The following is a 25,248-nucleotide window of genomic DNA, read 5'->3' on the forward strand; positions in this document are numbered from 1 at the left end:
GAAAAGGAGTTCACAGGACAGTGTTGGGGAAAGACAGCTATGAGCCCCCAGACTTGTGGGACAGTGGAGGAGGGCAGGTATAAGGCTAAGGGGTCCCAAGGGAATCAAAATTGTACCGGCTAACACCTGGGGGTCTCTTGTACCAGGCTTTGAGCTAAGGTCTTGCCCTGTGACATTTCAATGGCCCTTTGATATTTACAGATGCTTGTAAGTCAAGAGGTAGGTCCTGAGCCCTGGTGAAATTACATGCAGGTAATTTGCAGAAGATCTCACCCTGAGCAGGTGGCAATGGGAGGCCAGGTTCCTGTGGCTCTGAGCTCTCACCTGCTCTGGATGTTGTAGCCCCCTCCCCCCGCATCCCCTTCGGGGGTGTCTGGGAAGGCTGCATGAAGGAACTTTGCACTGAGCAGAGAGAGCACACGTGGAAGTTTATAGGGAGATCACATAGAAAAGATTGAAGTACTTCTAGAAGAAGGAACAACATTGGCAAAGCCAGAAAGGCTCAGAATAAAACTTCATATCTTGGTGTCCACAATTCTGAGAAACCAGGCAATCTTGTGAAGAGGCACTTGTACAGAAAGAGGCCAGGGACTGCCGCTTCCTCTTTCTGCTTCTCTGTTTCCTAACAACGTCAGCATAAATAGGAAGCCTGAGAGGCTTGCTGACTGCCTCCAGGAGACACCACAGAAGGTCCGTCTGTCCCGGCACAAAGAGGTACGTGTGGGCTCGGCGCAGGGTGAAGGGTGGGGTCGGGAGCAGGGGCGTGTAGCAGTCTGGGATGGGAAGGACAGGGAGAGCCTGGGGGTGTCAAGTGGGCAAGTGTGCCCCAGGGACTTGGGAGGTTAGGGCTTGGCCTTTTGGGAAAATCTGAACCCAGACTCCTGGGAAGCCAGTGGACAAGGAGACAGACAGCAGGGACAGACCAGTCTGGGTGTTGGGGGAAGGGCTTTGGGGGTCCAGTCCTCACTGGTGAATCTGACTGTCCTGTCAGCAGGGAAGATGCCTGGGGCGGTAGAGAGTTCAGGCCTGGGAGTCACACAGCTGTGTACCGTTGTCTTTACTTTGTCACTAAGGTGTCACTAAAGGGTTGGTGGCAGTGATAATATCCTGTCCTGGGCTTCTGTCTCATGTCTGGAACAAGGGAGTGCCGATAGTCCCTGACATCCTGGTTTAGAAAAAGTCTGTGTGTGCATGCATATGCACACACATTCGTGTGCGTGCACACACATGTGTGAATGTCCACGGGGATGCAGAGATACAGGAGGCAGATGATGAAGCCAGGAACCTTGCTATGCTCAGACCTAGATTGGTGTGGGTTGAGAAGCTCATGTCGGAAGATAAGAAGGGAGCAGGTTCCTTACTTACTTAGAGACATGTCTTCCCCCCTCCAAGAACGTTTTCTTTATGGTTGTACTCTGCCCTGACCACTGTTGATTAGCTGGGTTTGGGCCAAGCTGTGGATGCTGCCACTGATGTGAGTTGGCTAGGGGGTGGGCGTCTGCGGGTGTTTTTGTCCAGGTGTGCACTTGCCCTGTGGATGGGAAGGCCGGTGTTTCTCCGGGTCCCCACTGAGATAAGAGCCTGTGGGGACTCGCCAGGCAGCCCGCAGCAACAAGTTGCAAACGTGCAGTGTTTAGTCTTTAGACACCTTGCTATTCCATTTTCGTATAACCAGATTCTAATTTTCTCTGCTTATCATCTTCCTTGCTTTCTAATGGTGTTTTTTGTGTGTGTGTGTGTAATAAAGTTTTATTAAAGTATAAAGGAGATAGAGAAAGCTTCTGACATAGGCATCAGAAAGGGGTAGAAAGAGTACCCGTCTAATGGTTTTATAACAAGTAAAATCTGTCCTGCTAATTTTGGGTCACCCTTTTTTTCATTCATTAGTTTTACTTATATTGTGCTATATCCACTAACATCACAGGATACTTCTTGAGTTGTTTAATGAATGTATTTAATATTAAACAAGTGAATCCATGGATCTATGCTTTGCTAAAAAATTAAAAAATGGGAGTACATAAAAGTGATTATAACATACATGTTGTCCTATGGCTTAGTTTTCCACTTAGTATTACATTTTGGACAACATTCCATAATAAGATGTAGAGATTTGACTCATTAATTAGCCCTGAGAGATACACGACATTTATCAGTTTAGGTGTTACTGAAAGAGCAGGATGGGGTCTGGCTGCTTGCCGTTCAAAAGCCAATAAGCAGGCCAGGTTGGTGGAAAGGAAAGTTTGCTTTATTTCAGATGCTGGCAACTGTGGTTGTAGATGTCTGTCCAAAGGCTGACTCCCCCACACTGGCAACCAGTGGGGCAAGAGCTTTTATAAACAGAAGGTGGGAATGGGGGCTACATACAGAAGCAGCACAACCGCCTCTGACAGTCATCAAATTGGTCATCGCTGATCTGCCCAGTGTCATCGTTATTGTTTTAGGTACAGTTAATCTTCAGTTCCGGGGTCCATTTGTTCCCATTTCTTTGAGGCCAATTCTCAGAATCGTGGCAGCTTATGTTGTGGGTATAGTCTGGTGGTCACGTAGTTAACTTCTCCATCTTGGTGTTTTAGTATCTACAAGACAGCTCATAGGATATGGCTCAGAATATTGTCTATAGCCCTTGAGAAAGCACTAAAGATCCTTGACTATGCTTAATGATTACATTATTATTATTTGGTCTATTTTGACTGTTTTTTCCTTTGTTTCTGTATTTCTCACTTTTCTGATTAAACTTATTCTTTGACTAAAGTTTTCCACAGACAAAAGGCAGGCAGAGGACATGGTGGGGTGGAGGGTAGGCAAGGACCAGAGGGTCCTGCTCCATATCATAGGTGCACCACGATTTACCTGATCCCACGTTGCTAGACACTTGGGTGGTCTCCAGTTTTCCACACCTGAGAAAGACTTCCTACAGCCCAGATTCCTAGAAGCAGAATTGCTGGGCAAGAGACTGCACATTTAAAATAATAATAGATATTGTCAAACCATCCTCAAAGTAGCTGAACTAACATACATCCCATGGCAGTGCATAAAAAGGCTGGTTTCTCTTTAAGGAAACAGTCCATCTTTTAATTGTGTCCAGTGTAATGGATGAAAATTATCTGGTTCTCTCTTGGATTTTTCCTTTCCCTGGTGATAGGTGAAGTTGTGCATCTTCCATGTGTTGAAAGGCCATTTGGATTCAGTTTGTAATGTGCATGGAAATGTCCTTTACATTTCTCAATGGGTTGGTTGTCTTTTATGTATTGAGTATTAATATATTTGGAGTGTTTTAGGAGTGTTTCATTTATTACTTGTATGAACCATTTATTGACATATGTTGAAAATATGTCTTTCAGATTACCACTCTATTTTCTCTTTGGTGTGTTTAAAGATACCTTGCATTGTATAAAAATGTATTCATTGCTTTTAAGTCAAATCTGTCATTATTTTGTATTTCAGGCTTTCTGGATTCGGTGTCTTATTCAATCCCTGAGATTAAAGAAATATTTTAGAGCTTTTATCATTTTTAGCTTTGACATTTAAATATTTAATCCATTTAGAATTTGGAGGTGTGGGTAATAAGTAATCATCTAACTTAAAAAAAAATGATTAGCTGGTTGTCTCAATATCATTAATTTTGAGTGTGCAAACCATGTGTTCTCTGTGATTTGAAATTCTATTATTACTTCCAATTCCTAAGTCGTTCTTTTCCTTAACATTTTCTGTTCCATCTGTCTACTATTATACTCATCGTTTTTCTAACCAATAGAGCAAGTCCCTCATGTTGGATTTGTTATAATCTAGAATCAGTTTGTTAAGCCAGTTGAAAATCTTTCTGGAGTCTTACTTTGGATTGTCTTGAATTTAGAGATTACTTGGGGGAATACTGATCCCCAAATAGGGGTCATAACAACAGCAGGCAGCCTTCTACTTTAAAGCAGAAGGTACTGACATTTCTGTTGACTCTAGTGTTACTGTAGTTTTCTAGTACATACCCAGAAATGCCAACATTCTTTTCAATTCCTCATTTGCCAAGGTTTATTTCTTTGTTTCATCAGGAATGGCTTTTGTATTATCAAGTATTTAAGGGCATCTGTTGAGATAAGCTTATCTTTTTCTCCTTTTAATCTGTCTGTTGATCTATTTCTATTAATCACAAAGAGAGTTGATGCATTCTTCTTTTTAAAGTCTTCATCAGGCTGTCCTATGAAATTGTTTTTGTCTGGAGTGAATTTGTGCCTTTTTCCCCTTTTCCAATTGCTATTTTTATCATTAAATTTCTGCAGGAGTTTGAGAATTTTGGTGAGCACGTTTATTTTATTTTGAGTGAGAAGGCATTTGGCTTTTCTCTCCTCTTCCTCCCTCTCTTCCTTTTCCTTTCCCCCTTCCTGTCATCCTCTGGTTTCCATGCTCAATCCTCACTCATAGTGATCTTTAACCCTTACATTTTAAACACACATATTTATATTCAACTTATGTTTTCCATCAGCATTTGGGCTTACTCAGAATATATACACTCCTCCAAAACAAGGCAAGATCCTTAGCAAGCTTTCGGTTCATCTCTGCTTTTTCCCTGTAACCTCACAGCCAACACTTGTGTTAAAATGATCTCAGTTTTACTTCAATGCTGTTACTGTGTATTTATTTGTTTTTACTTTGAAAAGTGGAGTTGCTCAGTCACGTCAGACTCTTTGCGACTCCATGGACTGTAGCCTACCACGGGCTACAGTGGTAGCCTCCATCCACGGGATTTTCCAGGCAAGAGTACTAGAGTGGGTTGCCAGTTCCTTCTCCAGAGGATCTTCCTGATCCAGGGATTGAACCCGGGTCTCGCTCATTGTAGGCAGACGCTTTACTGTCTGAGCCACCAGGGAAGTCAGTAACAATATTTCTTTACTTAACAGTAAGTCCTATTGGTTTCTTTTTTCAAAATTGATTCCAGTATCACGTGCTATCTCTCTTTCTTGGAATTTTTATTTTTTTTCTGAAATATATGCTAGAGTAACTCTCTTTAAAAAGATCTGGAAAGCTTTTTTCGTCCTTACATTTCCAAAATATTGTGATTTTTTTCCCCCTTGAACTTCAAAGTAAGCTAGACTTTTTATATTTCTAGGTTCAAACATATTTTCTTCTCAGTATTTTCAAGACATTACTATCTATTTAGTATCCTGTGTTACTTGTTAGAGGACCTTGCAAACCCAATCTTTTTTCACTGAAAATAACTTGTTTGTTTACTTCTGGAAGCTTCTAGGATTACTTTTTACTCTTTGATGACCAGAAGTTTATTAGCATGTGACTGAGTATGGTGCTATTAAAAATGAATTTTGCTTTTAACTTAGTAGGTTATTGCCTGATTTAAAGCCCTGTGAATTTTTCTTCTATTTGCAATTGTATCTCTTTGGTTGCACATGGAAAAACCCCAAATAACAGTAGCATAATACTATATAAGTTTATTTTTTCCCTCACATGAAAAATGTCCAGAGGTAGGCAGTCTCAGACTGTATGGTTGGTTCACAGTGAGAAGAGGGATCGAGGTTCCTCTTTTTCTGTTGCTTATGACTCCTACACTCAACAGAACCTTATAATTCAAAATGACTGCTGGAACTCCAGCCATCACTGCAAACTGGAGAAAGGAAAAAAAGCAGGAGGGCAAAAATAGATTCCTCCTACCTGAGCCACTTCCTTTAAGCAACTTTTTTTGAAAGACACACCCAATGATTCTACTCACATCTTCTTGGACAACATTTAGTCACATGACCACACCTAGCAATAGGAGAGTGTAAGAAACAAAATCTTTTATTCTGTGCAGCAATAAACCTAGGTAGAACCTAACCTTTCGTTACCAACGGGAAAGGGGACAGCTAGGCAAGCGCCACCATCTGCCGTACCTGCCCTCAGTTCTCTGTCTTCTGCTTCTAGATGTTGGAACTCTTGAATTTCTTTCCTAGGCCTCAATTTTTCTCTAAGACTTTTCATTTCCTAGCCTATATGCTGTCTTCAATATCTACCTTTGTAACATGACAGTTTATAGTGTTAATTCTGATTTGGCCCATTATTGAGTCATGGTGTGTGTTTGTTTGTTTTATGGATTTCTTCAATAAAACTTCAGTAAAATTTCAATTACCTTCAAATGCTAAGAACTCTGTTTTATTTGTTCTTTGCATAGCAATCTGTTCTTAAATGGCCATGATTTCTCAAATCTCCCTGAGCATGCTAATTAAGATGTTTCAACGTTTTGTTTTGTCTTTGCACAGACATTTGTGCATATCTGTAGAAGTGTCTGTTGGGTCAGTATATGTCAGAATAGAGATGTACGATACCAATAATTGGGAAATATAACACTATGCTACTCACTATTATAACTGGTTAAGAACACAAATTCTAAAGCCAATCTCCTGTGCTACAGTCTCAGCCTTTTCCTTTCTGCTGTATCATCATGGACCTATACCAGTTTCCTCATCTACAAAGTGGAGATTTTAACCTACACATTGATGTATTAATATCTGTAAAGCCTTTTGAACAGTGGCCAGATGATGGTAAGTGTTTTGTAATTGTTAGCCACTAATACAAATTCTCTGCATGTAGGTGTCTTTTATGCTTGTGTCCTTGGATGCCATTAATTTGTTTGAACTATTTATAGCATAAAGGTAGTCACTTGTTCTCCATACTTCTGGCACAAACATTTATTTTTCACTTTGTCCTTTGCTTTGTGGTTCAGTTATTTTTATAAAATACTGAAGTGTTCACTTTTATGCACTTTTATTTCTCATCCTTTGTCTTTGATTTCTTCTAGTGCTTTGAAACTTAAATAGTTCAAAGATATTCACTTGTACAGTTTGCAAGTTTCATAGGATTTAACTGCCTATATTTACATTTTTCATTGATTTGATACATGGGGAATGGTGTAAGGTAGGGATTTAGGCTGATATGTTTTATGTTGTTATTCAATTGTTTCAACACTTTTTATTATTCCATCACTTAATACTGATTTGTGGTTCCTCTTCATCATGTAGTACATTCTCTAGAGAAATACAGTTCATCTAATCAGTATGTCCACTGATTTGCTGTGTGTGTGCGCGCACGTGTGTGCATGTGTGAAAATCCATTACTTTACTTATCAGATCTTTATAATAAATTTTTCTATTGAGTGGAAACTCATTATTTTATTGAACTATAGTTGATTTACAATATTTAGTAGGTTTCAGGTGTAAAGCAAAGTGATTTGGTTATACATATATATATCCGTATTTGTTTTACTTTTGATTCTTTCCCATTATAGTTTATTATAAACATAGTTTATTTATAATAGCTTATTATTGAATATAGTCCCTGTGCTGTACAGTTAGTCCTTGTTTATCTATTTTATATATGGTAGCATGCATCTATTAACCCCATACTCCCAATTTACCCCTCTCCGTTTCCCATTTGGTAACCAAAAGTTTATTTTCTGTTAGTGCTTACTCAGTCGTGTCTGACTCTTTGCAATCCTATGGACTTCCTGCCAGGTGCCTCTGTCCATGGAATTTTTCAGGCAAGAATACTGGAGTGGGTTATCATTTCCTCCTCCAGGGGATCTTCCCAACCCAGGGATCAAACCGGTGTCTCCTGTGTCTCCTGCATTGCAGGCAGATTCTTTAAATGCTGAGCCATCTAGGAAGACCCATTTTTCTATGAGACTTCTTAGTTTTAAAGTCTTATTAACTGTCCTCACACATATTTTTTCTCTTGTGAATTCCTGCCAAAAAGAAAGAAAATCTTGTTAAGTTTTGATTAGAGTTGTGTTAAACTTATAACTGACTTTCAGAAGAATTAACCTCTTTATATGTGAGGAATTTGCATTTGTGGTAAGACCCAAAGAGAAACTCTGAGTTTTTAGCTGAGTTCCAGGTAGGCAGAGCAAGCTGCACCAGCTCAGGCAGACTCTCCTTTGCCTGCCAAGGCACTGCTCCCCTGCAGGAGCTAAAATACTCTCCCCAGCCCCAGACAAACCCACTCTTCCTTCCCAGGCATTTCTTGGACTAACCACCCCACAAAGATCATCAAGTTTGGTTGTCCCTCATGATCTCACGTGAGATACGTCGGGTTGGGCCCGTTTTACAGATTTAGAGAGTGAGGTTCAGAGGGCACTGATAAGTCAGCCCAGGCCACCAGCACAGGAGGGACAGGGCCTGTGTTGAAAGTCAAGTTGGCTGTGCCTAGAGCCGTGCTTTTCCCAGCAACAGAGCTTCTGGTATGTGTCTGTGCAGCTTGAGTGAAGTTTTTGACAGTCTTACGGACAGAAAAGGAGTCACGCTCCTCTCTGTTCTACTTTCCTGGTACTTCCCGGGGGCTGGATGAAATGAAATAAGGAAATCCCCAACCTTCTGCAGAAAAAAAAGGGAACCGGCATTTCAGGGGGTAGTGTGGGAGGAATGAGGTAAATGGAACAAGGTGGGGAGAGCACCAGGCTTGTGTGTGTGTGTGTGCGTGTGTGTGTGCGTGTGTGGTGAGGGTGTGTGCACGTGCTCACTCCCACGGGAGAAGCACGCCCCAACACCCAGTGACTCCCCCGGGTCAGTACCTGGTGGGGGGAAAAATCCAATACCAGGCTTCTGTCTTGAGTTTTCTCATTACCAGGGTAGTGTGACCCAGTGGGGACCCACATCTGCAGAGGCCACTGAGTGCGTCTCCTTCGCGGTCACATCCCGGGCACTGAGTTGAGGAGCAGGGACGGTCCCAAGGGCCAGGCTGAGGCAGCAGTGGGGCTGCAGCCAGGCAGCAAGGCCACTCCTGGGTCCGCCCTACCACGTGGGCCAAGTCCCACGGGCTGACGCTTCCTTCCACAGGCCTGGAGGAGGCAGGATCCCGGAGAGAGGAGGATTCCCAAGAGCTGATGACATGGGTCTAGCCCAGCCTCCAGCAGGGGAGGAACACAAGAATCCAGGACAGTGAGGAGCCCACACCTTGCCCAGACCTGGACCCACTCGAGCGGGCTACCTGTTCTCCAGAGCTGAATCACGAGATGACACTGACCCAGGGGCTGCTCCCCCTGGCTCTGCTGGTGCTCTGCTGGGGACTCAGCATAACAGGGGCTGAAGGTGAGCCAGATCACCCCCCTCCTTTTCACTGCCGGGCCATAGAACCCAGACCCCCAGCCTTCCCTCCCCTCGACCATCTCTTCTCTCTCCTGGTTTTCCCTGGAGACCTCCCTTCCCTCCCCCAGCACTCCCGCTCATTCTTCTCTGGCCTCCTGTAAAGACCTCTCTGGCTGTGAGGCTTCTCTGTCCACATTTCCCGGTGTGGCATTCCAGACCTCTAACCTCCTGGCTGGCCATTCCAGTCCTTTGTCTGACCTTGCATTCCCCCAAGACACTCAGCACCTGGGGGTCTTGACCAGTTCTCACCTCTGTACCTTTGCTCCTGGGGACCCTCAGCCGTGGGGGAGGGAGTGTCTCTCCTCTTGCCTCAAGGCCCTGCTGAGATGTCCCCCAACCCCAGGCTCAGGCCACTGACCACCCTCCCCAAGGGCTCTCAGAGAGCTCAGCTCCCCTGATAACCCTGGGAACCACACTCCACTTTCCAAGCATCAGGCCTAGCGGGGCCTGATCTGAGAGCAGGGTGGGGAGGTCCCCAGAGTAGGCCCCTTAGGGGTGGGTTTGTGCCTCTGCTCCCAGGCTGCGCCCGCCCACAGGCCCAGGGGCAGGGCCTGTGTCTGACGCATGTGCCCACCTGTAGTGGGAGGGACTCTGTTCCTCCAGGAGCAGAGCAAGGCAGGGGCTCACGACACGTGCTCTGAATCAACTAGAATATTGTGTTTTTCCCCAGACAAGAGGGTCCACAGCTGGCTCCCTTACACCTGCACACCTGCAGAGACAGCCGCCCCTACCCCTGCCAAGGCCTCTGGGGACCTTTGCCTGGGCTCTAGGAGCCTCTACAGGACTCTGGGAGACTTCTTTGCAGTGCTGTGCACCGAGGAGGGGCTGCAAGGGGTGGTGACAAGGGACGTCTGAGGGGGAAGGTGTGACCCTCTCTCTGCTTCCCTCCCTGGCAGAGACTGTCCCGATGCAGACCCTGCGCTGCCATAATGACTACACCAGCCGCATCATCTGCAGGTGGGCGGACACCCAGGATGCCCAGCGACTGGTCAACGTGACCCTCTACCGCAGGCCCAAGGAGTGAGTGAGGAAGGGCCCAGGGGTTGGAGGGCAGCGAGGGGCGCTGCTGTGTGGGCAGTGCCAGGGGTTTGGGGCTGGACAGAAGGTGGGGGCAGGAAACTCCTGCCCAGGAGCTCCTGACCCACCAGGTGGCCTGCCGGGCCCAGGGGCTTGTGTCTGATGTCCAGTTTGGGAGAAGAACCTCCGATGTTAATATTGTTGATGATGGTAATAATCTCCTATTTTGTCACAATTGAACAAAATCAATCGGCAGAAGTCAATTTTGGTTCATCCTCCTTATGAGGTGGGCAGGACAGGGACATGATACCCAATTCACAGATGGAGAAACTGAGGCTGCAGAGGTGAGGTCCCTCCCCCTGGCCACAGTGGGGTCAAGGCCTTAGCAGGACAAGTGTCCTGTGGCCAGCCTGCAAGGCTAAGCTCCATGTCTTCCCCAGGCCCTGCTCCCTCCGGAGTTGGGGCTTCTCCTCTCGCCTCACCTAGTTTCCAGGGCATAGCCCATTTGGGAAGGTACTCCCACCATTCTGGGATCCGGTGATAGTCTAACTCACCATAATGGAAGTAGTTAAACAGCAGGCATCACAGGGTCTGGGGAGACCCCTGACGACCTCCCCTAGGAAGAAGGGTTTTCGCTCCACAGCATCATCGCCCCTGCACTCTCTCCCCTGCTCTCCCCAGAGCCTCTGTCCTCCTTGTCCACTGTCCCCACCCCCAACCTCAGCTGTGGCCTGCCTCCTCCTGCACTGGGACAGTAGACACCCCCAGAAGAGAAGCTTCCCAACATCTCCCCCGACCATGGCCTGCCACCTCCCTGGATACTCCCTGCAGTGATTGCCTGTCCCAGGCCTGTCTGAGGCCAGAGCTGGGGTCCCACCTGGTGTTGCTGCTCAAGGACATCACTGCCATCCCAATCTCCACTTCCCCATGCTGTTGAGGGACACTGTCCAGGGATCCACTTACAGATGCCAACCAGACTGCAGCTCAGGGCCTCCGAGTCCAGTCTCCTAGCCCGGCTGTCCATTCTTGGCTTCCCTCTGAGGGAACTTCCTCTAAAGAGTGGTCTGGAGCCCTGTTTCCAGTGCCTCTCAGGTAATTCCTCCAGAGCCCACTCTCCCAGGACTCTGCTGCCCCCAGCTGGCCATTTAAACTGCTCCCACTGGAGTCAGTGATGCCCACTTGGTGTAAATCAATGGTTAGTCCTGGCCTTCTCCCCACACACCCACAGGCAGCACCTGACAAGGACTGGCTGGGCCTAAACACGAGGTCCCACTGTGGTACCTCCCTCCCTGACCCTGGCCAGCACCTGGGCCCTTTCCAGTGTTCCCCTGGCCCGCCCTTTTCTGTCTCCTAGTCTGTTCCCTTCTCTGAAGGGGATGATGTCCCAGGGCTCTTGGACCTCCATTCTCTTGCATCTGGATCCGGCGGCAGAGATCCAGCCCCAAACTATGGCTCTGACCCAGACATGCTCTCTCCAGCCTAGACCTTTCCCCAAGTTCCAGAACCATAGGTTCACTTGCCCCTCCACATTGTCCCTTATAGTCTTTAACTTCAAGTGTCCTAAACAAGTTCCTGCTCTGCCTCCCAAAGACAGCCCCTGTGCTAGATTCCCATATCAGTTCACCAAAGGGGAGCTTCCAGGGGCTCAAGCCAGACAAATGGGGACAGTCTTTTATTTTTTGCTTTTCAGTCTCCTTTCCCTCCTTTCCTTCTTCACCACAGCATCCAATCCATCAGCAAATGTGATCGACTTCATCTTCAAATAGAAAGTGAATCTGGCTAAGACCCTGATCCAAACCACTTCTTATCACTGAGATAGTCCAGAATCCTCCTAACTTGTCCCTCTGCTTCCAGTATTGCCGCCCCTCCCAACTCAATCTATCCACAGCTCAGCAGCCACAGGAATCCTTTCAAAGTGTGTGTCAAAACATCACTCCTTTGCTCATAACTCTCAATTTTCCTCACTTTCAGTGAATTCAAAATTCTTTACATTCCTTTTAAGCACTGACCTTCTGTAACCTCACTGTGCTAGGCTCCTGGACCTCCCACGCTCACATATCTACTCTACACGCACTGTTAATTGCCTAGTCACACAACATCCCAAACCTATGCCGACCCCAGGACCTTTGCACTTGCGGTTCCCTTTCCTTGAAATCCTCTTTCCCCAGATTTGGCATGGCTCCCTCCCTGATCTCCAAGTTTCTGCTCAGATGTCACCTTCTCCAAGAGGTCTTCCCTGCCTCCTTTATTTCAAATTGTATCCCCAGGCCAGCCCTTCTGGCCTGCTCACACCTCTTTCCTTCCTGACTTGTCTATGTACACTTTTCTCCATTTGACATGTGACATCATTCCTTCACTGTTTTGTGTATGTCTGCCTCTATTAGGATGTCTGCACTGTAGACAGGGATTTGCATGTATTTTGTTTCCTGCCAGGCTCCCTGGTACTAAACAAAGCCTTACATGTAGGAACCACCTGTTAATATTTGTGAGTGAGTGATTCTTCTCTCTGGGCTAACCTTGTCCTCTCCTGGCAGGGACCATCCACAGCGAGTGTCCTGCAATCTTAGTGACGACAAGCCCTGGTTAAACAGCCCTTGTCCTGGCTGCGTACCCAGAAAATGTGTTATTCCTTACCGAAACTTTGTCCTTGCCGACTTTGACTACTTCTCATTCCGACCGGACCAGCCTCTGGTCACTGAGCTCACCGTTAATCTGAGTCAGCATGGTAAGGCCTGGGGTCCCTGGCCAAGCATAGTCCCCTGTGAGGACAGGGAACCCTGGAGTGTCCACAAGCTCCTGGCCTACTTGGGGAGGCAGATGTGGAAACATCTAATCCTCCAGGGTTGTAAGGACCATACAAAGGGTGTGGTGGGCCAGGAAAAGGAGCAAGGGATTCTGCCTTGGGGAGAGGACCCAAGAAGTTTCCAGAGAAGGATACACGTCTGCTGGGTACTGAGAGGTGCAGGATGACCCTGGGCAGAGGAACTAATAAAGTGTGGACTGAAGAGGGAGTAACAGGAGTCACAGTGCCCTCTGCTGGGAAGGAGGCCCCACAGGCCACCTCGTGGGCATGGGGCAGAAGGAAGCTAGCTCCCTTTGGAGTTTAATTTGAGCACCTTTCATGGAGCTTATGTTCTGAAGCCTAGGAATCTGCACAGCTTCATTCATGTTCACACTCAATCCCCACGATTTAGCAGAAGGCAGTCTGAGGTCCATGGAGAAGAGGGGTCTGTCCAAGGTCACTCAGCCAGGGGAGCAGTGCCTGGCCTGGGACCCAGGCCTATCCACACATGGGCCACAAAGGACCTTCACCTCCCGCACAGTCGTCCAGCCCCTTAGGAACCCTTTCCTTCCTGTCCCTCCAGTGCAGCCCCCCACACCCAAGGACCTCAACATCACTGCTACCAGGGAGAGTCTCCTGCTGTTCTGGAGCATAGCCCATGAGGGTTTCCAGAGCCACTGGCTGTCCAGCCTGGAGTTTGAGGTGGTCTACAAGCGGCTTCAGGACTCCTGGGAGGTAGGGACCCCACCAACTGTGCCCCAAACCCACAAGGATCCGGCCCAGCCGGCCCTGCTCCAACAGCCCCTCTCCCCTCCAGGATGCCCTCACCATCCACTCCAAGTCCCCCCAGGCCATCTTGGAGCTAAAGGACCTTCAGCCCAGCAGCACCTACGTGGCCCGAGTGCGCACCAGGCTGGCCCCAGGCTCGGGGCTCTCAGGACGACCCAGCCAGTGGAGCCAGGAGGTTTCCTGGAACTCCCAGCCAGGTGACAGAGTTGGGACAATGCTCCCTTGTGGAGAGGGGAGCTCATTACATCTCCAGGACAGGAGTCCAGTGTACACACAACAGGATCCTCGGGTGCTCTGTGTTCAGAGTGGCTTCCTTGGGCCCACCCCGTCCCTACTGTGACTCTGCAGAGGCAGCGGCTGCATCTGACTCATCCCCAGGCCCCAGTTTGCTGTCCACGTTATGTGGAGGAACAATTACAATTTAATCACAATGGTATATGGGCAGCTGTGTTTTCGTGAGGGCTGCATGACATGTGGACACGCCAACATGACGGTGTTATTTGATAAATCCCCGAACCCCGAGGCTGTGATGTCCTCCCCATTTTGCACAGGGGGTGTGAAGTTTCACAGAATTCACCCTCTGACCTGAGGTCACATGGCTGGCAGGTCAGGCTGAGTTTAACCCTTGATGTTCTTGGCCCCACAATCTCTCTGTGACGAGTCTCATAGTGAGCCCACTGAAGGCTAGGGAATGAACGAAGGAGGACTGAAGGAGGGTTTGTTCTCCCTCCCAGGAGATGAGGCCCAGCCTCAGAACCTCCAGTGCTTCTTTGATGGGGCCACCCTGCTTACCTGCACCTGGGAAGTGAGGTCCGAGGTAACCCACTCCGTCTCCTTCACCCTCTTCTACAAGACCGGCCCCAGTGCACGGTGAGTGTCCCCTGCCTCTGTCCCCTCCCCTCCTCTAAGCCTCACCCTCTCCAGGCCTCCTCCTGCCCCTGGAGCCCAGCAGAAGCCACAGCTCCTCCTGAGGTCTCACCCCTCACATGGCCCTGCCTCCCCCTGCCCTGACCTCTGCCATGATCCTCAGGGAGGAAGAATGCTCTCCCGTGCAGAAGGAGACTGGCAGCCCCTACATCCAGCACCGATGCCAGATTCCTGTGCCTGACCCCAGGAACTACAGCCAGTACATCGTCTCTGTTCGACCAAAGGTGGAAGAGAGACTTATAAAGAGCTCAGACAACAGTGAGTTTGCCCCTAGCCTTCTGTGTGGAGCATCTCCCAACAGCACTGCTTCATTCCTCACGGTCCAGACTTCATGTGTGTCAGTTTCAATGAAATACCCCAGGAAGCCAAATGGAACAAAAATGATTCCAGTCTATCCTGGAAGTTCTCAAGAAGCAATAATGCAACAATGACAAATAACTTGAAGGAAGATGCAATTGATATTCCTCAAGAATATCAGTATTAAAAAACCTTTTATCTCAGTCTTTTAGCTCTATCTTCCCTGGTGGCTTAGATGGTAAAGAATCTGCCTGCAAGGCAGGAAACCCCAGTTCAATCCCTGTGTTGGGAAGATCCCCTGGAGAAGGGAATGGCTACTAACTCCAGTATTCTTGCCAGGAGAATTCCATGGACAAAGAAGCCTGGCGGGCTATAGTCCATGGGGGTCACAAAGAGTCAGACACGACTGAGCGACTAACACTTTCACTTTATTTTCCCCTCCAACTTCTCAGTTGCTTGAAAGTTCCTACTTCTGCCCACGACCTCCTGGTCTTCCCACTGATTTTTCCCTTCCTTTCCCAGATTGGAGTTTTCTTTTTCAAGTTTCCAAAGTCCTCCCCAGACTGATATTTTCAGAGTTAATAATAATTCACCTGTGATTTACTTCTTATGTTGGGTACTGCTGCTGCTAAGTCACTTCAGTTGGGTCCGACTCTATGAGACCCCATAGGCGGCAGCCCACCAGGCTCCCCGTCCCTGGGATTCTCCAGATAAGAACACTGGAGTGGGTTGCCATTTCCTTCTCCAATGCATGAAAGTGAAAAGTGAAAGTGAAGTCACTCAGTCATGTTCGACCCTCAGTGACCCCATGGACTGCAGCCTTCCAGGCTCCTCTGTCCATGGGATTTTCCAGGCAAGAGTACTGGAGTGGGGTGTCATACTAGGGGGCCTTGCAGGTTAAGTTCCCCAGTTCCTGTTATATAGTGAGGACCTCATGCAGAGGAAACTCCTGCATTGCTTCTCGATGATCAAGTTCTTCTTCCCAATCTCTAGTATGTGTCAGGGACAGCAGCTGATTTGTCTTAGTTACCTGGGTTTAAATCCACTACTTATTGTTTGGGATCTTCCAGACTGCAATCTTTGTCTCTACAACTTGATAGCTGCCTGTCCTTGGAAAGTTACCTAATCACTCTGGGGGTCAATTGTTTGTCTGAAAAGTGGACAGATTCAGAGTACTTACTACATCCAGTTGTTGTTATAATTGAGTGAAATTATTCATATAAATTTAGCATGTATAACAATGCTTAGAACACTGTCAATATTCTAGATTAGAATAAATTAATAGAACATTTATTTCTATTTAAATACTAGGGGTAACCCATACTTTTGGTCACCGCACTACAAAACAAGCGTATATTAACATCTCCCAAGAGAAGGGCATTTCAGGTCAAAATAGATGACATGGTGAATGGGGGTGCAAAGACCCTAAGATGGGTGGGACCTGGGGTTCTGGGTTAATGGAGAGAGCATCTGTGATGAGCATGGAACACAAGAAATGTTCCACTGGAGGAATATTAGAAACAATATGCCTTAAAAGTTTTCCTCCCTCCAGTCCAGATGGCTCCCCCAACCCTCAACGTGACCAAGGGCAGAGATGGCTACATCCTGCACTGGAGAGAAGAAAAAATGAGCTACTCACACATAGCTTGCATATTCCAGGTCCAGTACAAGAAAGAAGGAGCCTCATGGGAGGTGAGAGACTGTGCCCAGGGAGGGGCCTGGAGGGGAGGAAAGGGCAGCGAGACAACACTTGGGAAAATGCCACCTGCCCAGATGCCTGGCTCCCAGCATGTGACCAGCCACAGAGAGCCACTGGGACTTGGTGGCCACTCCAATGAGCAGTCTCATTGTCTCTTCCTTTGGCGAAGGAACTGAGACTCAGAGAGATGATGTGAACTTGGCCAAAATGTACACATGACCCTGAGTTGCAAAGGGGGCATGGACATCAGGAGGGGGAGGGCTGAGAGGCAGCTGGAGGACGGGTTTTCAAAAGTCGTAATAAGGTGACACTTCTTCATAAGAATCTTATCCAGAATGCAAATGTGCAGCTGCTAAGAGCAGGCCGGCAGGGCCTCAGCCCAGGGCTCAGAATCTGGCCCTGGGCCTCAGGCAGCCCTCGGGGCCTGTGGACAGAACCTGGGGCTCCACAGAGGGCAGATCAGAAACCTCAGAGCCAGCCCCAGAATTTTCAGCTGGAAATGGGGAAACTGAAGCCAGGAGGGAGAGGGTTAGTGGTGGAGCTGGGAGTGGTCCTTGTGCTCCTGAACATCTGTTTGGTGGTCCAGGTTTCGGTCACCCTGCACCGCACTCCAGGGGAGATCATATCTGGGGTCCAGGCTGCCCCAAGGCGAGCTGGGAGGGTGAGGCGGGGCATGGTGGCTCCTCAGGGTTTCTGCACCCTGGTGTTGTCATGTGTGCCAGGAGTTCAGTACAAGAGGTGCTCCCTGGTCCTGTCCCTCTGGAGTGTGGTCCTCTGTGGTGAGGCTGATACTGCTCAGATCTGGGGATGTGACTGCAAGCTCGGAACTGATGGGTAGCAGGAAGGCTGGGGTGCTGAGACGGGAGGGTTTCGTAGCTGTGCCCACGTGCCCCAGACCTCAGGACTCCTGCTCACACACCTGCCCCTGCAGGACACCAAGACAGAGGACTTCCAGAATGCCCACACCATGTCGCTGCCACCTCTGGAGCCCGCCAGCCGGTACCAGGCCAGAGTGAGAGTCAAACCCGACCCGGGGAACTACAATGGGATCTGGAGCGAGTGGAGTGAAGCAAGGTCCTGGGACACTGATTGGGGTAGGTCTGCCATGCCCCCTCACCCCTCCTGGCACAGCCCTGCTGGGCAGAGGACAGGGAGGATATGAACACAGAGACGTAACCCCACCCCAGGATAGCATCCTTCCCTCCCAGACGTCATTAGGGATTAGAAAATTATACCTCCTGGTGTGCAGCACAGACTGCGGCAAGGTCTCCAGAGGACAGAGGAGAGAGCACGTCTCACCAACAGGTCTCCCTGCGACTGAACCTTAGCCTTCTATTAATATGGCCCAGGCTTCTATTGGCTTCCCAGGTGGAGCAACGGTAAAGAATTCGCCTCGCCTGCCAATGCAGGAGACACAAGAGATACGGGTTTGATCCCTAGGTCAGGAAGATCTCCTGGAATAGAAATAATTTGCTCCGGTATTCTTGCCTAGGAAATTCCATGGACAGAGGAGCCTGACAGGCTATAGTCAATGGGTTCACACACAGTCAGACATGACTGAGCATACACACACACACACACACACACACACACACACAAGCATGCTTTCACTAGCCTTTGTGGAAGCTACTACCCAGGGACCACTTAGCCTGAGGAACTACAGACTGGGGCCTGAGATTGGAAAGCTTTGGTCTGATTTCTCAATCTTCTACTTTTGCTAATTTCGTTTATCTACCACTATCTCCATGGTGGCCACCAGGAGACAAGTATAGGACAAGGTCCAGGAGGTGGCTGCAGAAAGAGGACGAAGTGTTTGCAACAAGGTCCCCAGTCCCAGCCAACTGTCAGGGAAAGAGCCCCAGAGAGAGGACCCCAACCAAGCAGAAAGGAGAACTGGGCCACAGGACCTAAGGGAAAGAGATCAGGGGAGTTCTGGAGGGGCCCAGCCAGTAAGGGGCTTAAGCCCCAGTGGACAGTTGAGAGAGTCTTTGATGGGCCTTTGCATCTTCTGGTTCCTCCACCATCACCCCTTTCTCCATCTCTGCCTCTCCTGTTGTCCCTGTTCTTGATGACCTCCCTCGGGAAGTCCCCTGTGATTGCCTTTGGCTACAGTTGCTGCCCTCCCATAGCAACTCCTGCTACTGGCCAGGATCTAACCCTCTGTGTCCTCCCACCAAGTCAACATTGTGGGTGGCTCAGACAAAGGCCCCCTTCTTTTTAGTCAGTTTCTGGCCTCCTCTCCTCCTCTGCACCCCAAGGAAGCAGCGGCACCCCGTCTTCTGAGTCTCCAGCCCTTTCCCTCCCTGGATGCTAATGATCCTTTTTCCTTCTTGGCTTCCTGAAGTGCTGCCCATGTGGGTCCTAGCCCTCATCCTCGTCATCAGCACCTTAATCCTGCTTCCAGTCCTGCACTTCTGTGGCGTCTACGGGTACAGGTAAGGGGACTCCAAGAAGGGGGAGAGTGTTATCCAGGGCCCCAGAGGATGCCAGGGTCACTATCTGTCACAGCTCTGTCACCCGCTCCCAATGGGGTCTTGGACAAATCTGAGCTGTCCCTGGGCTTCAGTTTTACCTCCGTACATAAGCACAGGCAGCTGCCCTGAGGTCTTGGGCAGCAGTCGCCTCTTTGTTGTCTTTCCAGGCTGAACCGGAAATGGGAGGAGAAAATCCCTAACCCCAGCAAGAGCCACCTGTTCCAGGTAGGAGCTGGCTGTGAGGGCAGCAGAGGTGCTGGGGCTCATGTGCTCCTGCGCCCATGTCCCCATGCCTGTGTCCTGCTCCCCATCCTGTGGGCTTTGAGTAGGGCTGGGGGTGCAGGTGGCTAGAACAGGGACTGGGAAGCTCTAAGAGCCAGGCCAGCCCTGCAAGCCCAGCGCTGAGACCCCTTGGTATCCTCCAATGCTCAGGGTGCCCTGCCGGCGGGGACTCACCTGGGATAGGAGGGAGGGTTGGCATAGGGGGGCTGGTCCCTGAGAGGCTCCAGGAGAGGTGTAGTCACATCGAGGGCAGGTAGATGGTGGGAGGCAGAGTGGTTTCCAAGGACAGAACGGCAGAGCTGAGCGCTAATGGGTGCAGGGTGGTGGCAGGTGGGAGAGGCCATGGCAGGCAGAAGGCATGTCGGGGGTGGAGATGAGGCTCCTTTCAGAAGGTAATTGAGTGGGGAGGACGGTGAGTCTGGGGCACATCGCGGGAGGCTGAGAGGACCCTGGAGAACAGGAGCCCTTTGGTCAACTACACAGGGCCAGAGCTGCCTTGGGAGGGTCTCAGGGCGGGTGCAGAGGGGGCTGGGGTGAGCAGGGAGCAGGGACAGTCCAGATAGTATCCTCAGGAGACCCGGGACCCCAGCAAGGTCCCAGCCCCTCTCTGGCCTCATCGCCCTGGTGTCAGGAGGCTGTCCTGCTGGTTCTGAGTATCTGCCTCTTCTGGGGGCTCCTGAATCCCTACCACCCTCAAGGCCTTTCCTCCATCTGCACCTTCTGGAGGGCCCTGACTCCCAAAGATACAAATGCCCTTTCTCTTCCCAGAACGGGAGCGCCGGACTCCGGATGCCAGACAGCATGGCCACCCTGGGCAGTGGGAGCCACCCACATAAGGGGCCGTGGGGCAGCAGTTGCCCTCAGCTCCTGGAGGGGTAGGTGTCGGGCAGGGGATCCCTGGGCGGTGGGAGGGTGGCCCCCTCCTGCACACCAGAGGTTTGGAGGAGGTGGCCTGGGTCTGGGCCTCAGTTTGAAGAAATCCATAGAGACTGGTGGTGCTAAAGCAAGAGGCATCCCTAGCGAGGGTCAGACCTCAGACTTGACCGGAGGCAGGAGACTGGAGCAGATGACCTCCCTTCACCCTGCTACCCAGGGAGACCCCACACTGCCCTGGCCCCACTGGGTGGCGGAGGGTCTGTGAACCTTCATGGCCTCAGCATCTGAGCCACTAGCTTGCCACTAACCCTCATGTGAGAAATGACTGAGCCCAGGCTGGACACCTGGGCCCTGAAGCTGGGTGATAGCAAGGAGTGGAGGGTGGGAGGGGTCCTTGACCTTGAATGAGAGCACAGAAGCTGGAGGGCCAGACCCATGGGGAGGCTGAGCAGCATCTGGTTTCCTGCTCTGGGCCTGCTCTCCAACACTGCCCTGCTCTGAGTTTTCTGTGGGTGTGGCCAGGCCTCTCGTTCCACTACCCACTCTGCCCCTGTGCATGAGCTGAGACGTCTGTCCAAGGAGGTCCCAGCATCTCTGCTCCTGTTCTCCCCACAGGGTGTTCCCTGTAGACTGCAGGCACAGCGAGGTGTCACCTCTCACCACAGAGGACCCTAAAGATGCCTGTGACTCATCATCAGAGCCGGACATGACTCTGACTGCCTCGGATCTCCCCACGGAGCAGCCCCCCAGCCCCCCGACAGGGCTGGCTGCCCCCTCAAGCAGGCCTGAGAGCCAGGCTTCCGGCTTTGACTTCAACGGTCCCTATCTGGGGCCGCCCCACAGCTGCTCCCTGCCTGACCTCATGGGCCAGCAGGTGCCCCCACAGACGGGGGTGAGCAGGAAGCCACAGTCCCCGGGGTCCCTGGAGTACCTGTGTCTGCCCGCAGGGGGGCAGGTGCAGCTGGTCCCACTGGCCCAGGTGAAGAGGCAGGGCAAGGCCGGGGATGGGGACACAAAGTCCAGCCCAGGGGCCCAGACGAGCCCTTCCCTGGAGTCAGGGGTGGACCCTGCCCCTCCAGAGCCTGGGCTGATGGGGGTTGGTCAAGATCAGGACAGGGCCCCCACAGTTCTGCCCACTGGCTGGCCTGAGGATGGGACCGTAGCCTCTGGTTATGTCACCACCCCAGATCTGATATTCACCCCACCCATCGGGGCCCCATCTCCCTCCCAGGCTGCCCCTCCAAACCTCCCCTCAGACCAGAACCCCACTTTCCATCCTGGACTGGCTGATGGGCCCCCTGTAGCCTCAGCCCCCCAGAAACCAGAGTTCGAGGGCTATGTGGAGCTCCCTCCAGCCACAGGCCAGTTTCCCCAGTCCCCTCTAGCCAGCCCTGCCCCTCCCAGAGTCAGCAGCCCTGTCCTGAGCCCAGGCCCGCACCGGGCAGATGTGTCCCCCACCTCCCCTACCCCTGAGGGTCTCCTTGTCCTGCAGCAGGTGGGTGACTACTGCTTCCTTCCTGGCCCTCTCTCCCCCCAGAGTAAGCCCACTTCCCCAGGACCCTGTCCTGAGATCAGGGACCTCAACCAGGTGGTCCAGGCTAAGAAGCCTCCGGCTCAGACCTTTCCCCAGGTGCCTGCCATTCAGCTCTTCAAAGCCCTGAAACAGCAGGACTACTTGTCACTGCCCCCTTGGGACATTAACAGGCCTGGGCAGGTGTGCTGAGTCTCTGTAGACCTTGAGGGAAGGGAACAGAGGAAAGGCCTGCCTTTCCTCCTGCCCTGCCTGACCCTCCTGCCGCCCCTGCTCCCTTCCCTGGTCCTTTCTGCAAAGCCATGGAGAAGCTTCCATGTTGTAACAGATGGAGACCAGAAAAATAAGTTAACCATCTACCTCCTTCCTTGGCCTTCAGCAAGGTCAAGCTTCTCTCCCTCCCTCCCTTCCTCTCTGCCACACACACACACACACACACACTGTTCTTTGAAATTAACTTATTTTAGGTTCTGAATTATTGGAGCTTTATACATATATATACCAGAGAAGGAAATGGCAACCCACTCCAGTACTCTTGCCTAGAGAATCCTGTGGACAGAGGAGCCTGGTGGACAGCTGTCCATAGGGTCATACAGAGTCAGACACGACTGAAGCGACTTAGCATGCGTGCATGCATTGGAGAAGGGAATGGCAACCCACTCCAGTATTCTTGCCTGGAGAATCCCAGGGATGGAGGAGCCTGGTGGGCTGCCGTCTATGGGGTCGCACAGAGTCGGATACGACTGAAGCGACTTAGCAGCAGCAGCAGCATATATACACATTCATTTCATTTGTCTCCTTTTCCTTTTTACGGAGTGTCCCTGCTTTTGCTATTGTCTTCTTTCTCTTTCCACTAATTTATCACTAGAATTAGTTTGAGGTCCAGGCTAAGCCCATTCTGAAGTTCATCCTGTCTCCATCAGAGCCTTTTCTGATGCTGACATGTCTGGTTTTGTGGAGGATTTCTGTCTGTCCCTGGCAGGCATGAATGTGCACAAGATTCCAGCCTGGAGGCAGGAGGCTGGAGGCACAGTGTGGAGGCTTGGGGGTTTCAGACTTGGAAGAGTAGCCCTGGACACAGCAAGCATCTGTCAGCCCCAAGTGTGCTAGCAAAGCACCAGCCTCAACTGTCACTCGCAAAATTGTTACTTCCCACGGACTTGGCATGGGAAGCACTGTCCTGAACTCATGGGAAACACTGCTAGTCCCTTCGAGGTGACTGGGGAGCCTCAGGGGACCTCCTAGTCCCTGCATCTGAGCAGTGGGCAGTGCAGGTTGCTGGTTGAAGTGATCTCCTTCCTATACTTAGGCTAGTGGGGCCAGGGAAAGTTTGAAAGGAGTTAAAAAACCACGTAGAAAAGTCAGAAATAATTGCTCAACACGGGAAAAAGGAAAACAACCCAAGGGCCTGGACACTTGAGCTTATAGTCCAGATCTCCTGGCTGCCCTCCCTCCAGAAAGACCTTACAACTCCCACCCCCACCAGCCACCTACGAGAGGCTTTTGGTCTGTGATTGGCCTACACTGAGGATCTAGGTTCTTTTAAATCCTTGCCTTTCTGATATGCAAAAAATGGCATTAAATTATTTCAATTTGCATTATCTGGAAACTACCATGTTTGCACATATTTTCCTATTTCTTGGACATTTGTATTTTTCTTCCCCTGAGCTAAACTCATTAAGATCTCATTGTGTCAGATGTCCACTTTTTTCTAAGTAACCTTTACAAAGTATTTAGCTCTGGCTGGCCTTTCACAGATGGTGCAAATTTATTTTTCTAGTTTGTGGTTTGCTTTTTAATTCTGTTCATCACTCTTTCGAGTGTATTCAATGTAGACTTGTCTGGGTGGTTAAATGAATCTATGGGTGAACTCCTTCACGGCTCCACTTTTGGTGTCAGATTTGACAAAGGCCTTCCCCACTTTAAAACCGCATTTGTCCAAAGTTATATTTTTTCTGGCTCTTTTTGTGTTTGAAAATTGTATGTATGGAATTCTTTTGGAATGTATGCGTTTAAGAAGGAGAGCCAGCTTAGACGAGTAGCCCAGATGTTCTGGACTCACTGATGGGATCACCCGTTCTTCGTCTGTGTATCTGGTACAGAAAATCTGTGTATACACTTGGTCCGTTTCTAGGTCCTTTTTATTACATGATCTTCTCCACGGACCCCACTGCTTAGACTGTTCTAGCTTTATCATATGTTTTAGTAAATGGCAGAACAAATGTTCTTGTTTCTTTCATCCATAAAATCCCTGTTGATTACGGCATTGTTTGTAGCCGAAGAAAATGATAAGCAGTTGAAATCTTCACCCATAGTAAAACTAATCACAAAATTTGAGTCCATTCTAAGGTGGAATCCTGTGTGCAGAATGAATGAAGTGGACCTATGCGCATTAAGAGAGAAGTCCAAGATGTGAATTCCAAAATGGTTGGAAAAAAACTGTTAACTGAAAAAAAATTGTGATAAAATATTTTTATTACAAGACATTAATGTGTATATAAGTGTTTAGGTGGATGGGCAGGGGTGCCGTTTGAAAGAACAGTCACCCTAAGGAGGATGGACTCAGTTCAACAGAAGGGCCTTCTGTTTACCACAGTGAGCTAAGGGCAGTTTTGATCAGACCTAAGATGCTGGTTGTAACAGAATGAGAAGCAAGTGGTACTCCCAGGGCAAGCCAGAAGAGAGTGAGGGAAGGAGAAAGATGGGCTGGGGGAGAGAAATATAAAGGACACACTTAAGCTGAAAAAAGGGATTCCTTGTAATCCAAAATTCAAATCTAACTGGGCATCTTGTGTTTAGTCTCTAATAAGAGTGGAGACAGAAGAAAGAGACTGAATTCCTCATAAAATAGATAAGAATTATTTTGTTGTTGTGGATTTTAAAAAATTTTTTGTTTATTTATTTTTATTTTTAGCTGTTCTGAATCTTCATTGCTGCTTGGCCTTTTCTCTAGTTGCAGTGCATGGGCTTCTCGTTACGGTGGCCTCTCTTGTTTCAGAGCACTAGCTCTAGAGAACGTGGGTTTCAGTTGCTGCCCATGGGCTCCGTAGATGCAACTCCAGGTTCTAGAGCACAGGCTACGGTGCCCCAAGGCATGTGAGACCTTCCCAGACCAAGGATTGAACCCATGTCTCCTGAATTGGTAGGCAGATTCTTTACCACTGAGCCACCAGGGAAGCCCTAGATGAGTGTTATTAAGAGCTTATGCCTGCCAGGCCCTGCTCCATTGATTTAGGGGATCACAACTCCTTCAGACAAATACTACCTTTATCATATTCTTTTTTGTATATGGGGAAACTAAAGCACAGAGAGGTTATATAACTCACTCCAGGTGAACCAGCCAGTGGGTGGCAGAGGCAGGATTCAAACCTTGGCCCTGTAGCTTAGAAAAAAAAAAAGCCAGTCATTCAATTGTGTCTGACTCTTTGAGATCCCATCATAGAGCTCCCATGAAC

The 25,248-nt window shown here is 49.5% G+C and overlaps 1 protein-coding gene across 4 annotated transcripts; it reads left to right on the forward strand.

The window, feature by feature from the left end:
• Positions 1 to 579: 579 nt before the first annotated feature.
• Positions 580 to 24,279, forward strand: CSF2RB (colony stimulating factor 2 receptor subunit beta). 4 transcript variants are annotated; one of them, XM_086403996.1, is made up of 15 exons: positions 691 to 714; positions 6,392 to 6,521; positions 8,811 to 9,062; positions 10,016 to 10,139; positions 12,671 to 12,861; positions 13,502 to 13,653; positions 13,736 to 13,904; positions 14,442 to 14,577; positions 14,738 to 14,892; positions 16,484 to 16,623; positions 17,562 to 17,724; positions 18,975 to 19,065; positions 19,272 to 19,329; positions 20,155 to 20,261; positions 20,878 to 24,279. In XM_086403996.1, the coding sequence occupies exons 3-15, from the start codon at positions 8,987 to 8,989 to the stop codon at positions 21,983 to 21,985; spliced, it is 2,670 nt and encodes an 889-aa protein (XP_086260122.1). In that variant the 5' UTR covers positions 691 to 714; positions 6,392 to 6,521; positions 8,811 to 8,986; the 3' UTR covers positions 21,986 to 24,279. The 4 variants fall into 4 exon arrangements, with proteins under 4 accessions (XP_086260121.1, XP_086260123.1, XP_086260122.1 ...); XM_086403995.1 differs by lacking the exon at positions 6,392 to 6,521 and having other exon boundaries at positions 580 to 714; XM_086403997.1 differs by lacking the exons at positions 6,392 to 6,521; positions 12,671 to 12,861 and having other exon boundaries at positions 580 to 714.
• Positions 24,280 to 25,248: the final 969 nt, after the last annotated feature.

The sequence above is a fragment of the Bos grunniens genome, chromosome 5 (assembly GCF_055505025.1).
Source record: "Bos grunniens cultivar Pamir isolate PY7600 chromosome 5, Bosgru_T2T1.0, whole genome shotgun sequence".
NCBI lineage: Eukaryota > Metazoa > Chordata > Mammalia > Artiodactyla > Bovidae > Bos > Bos grunniens.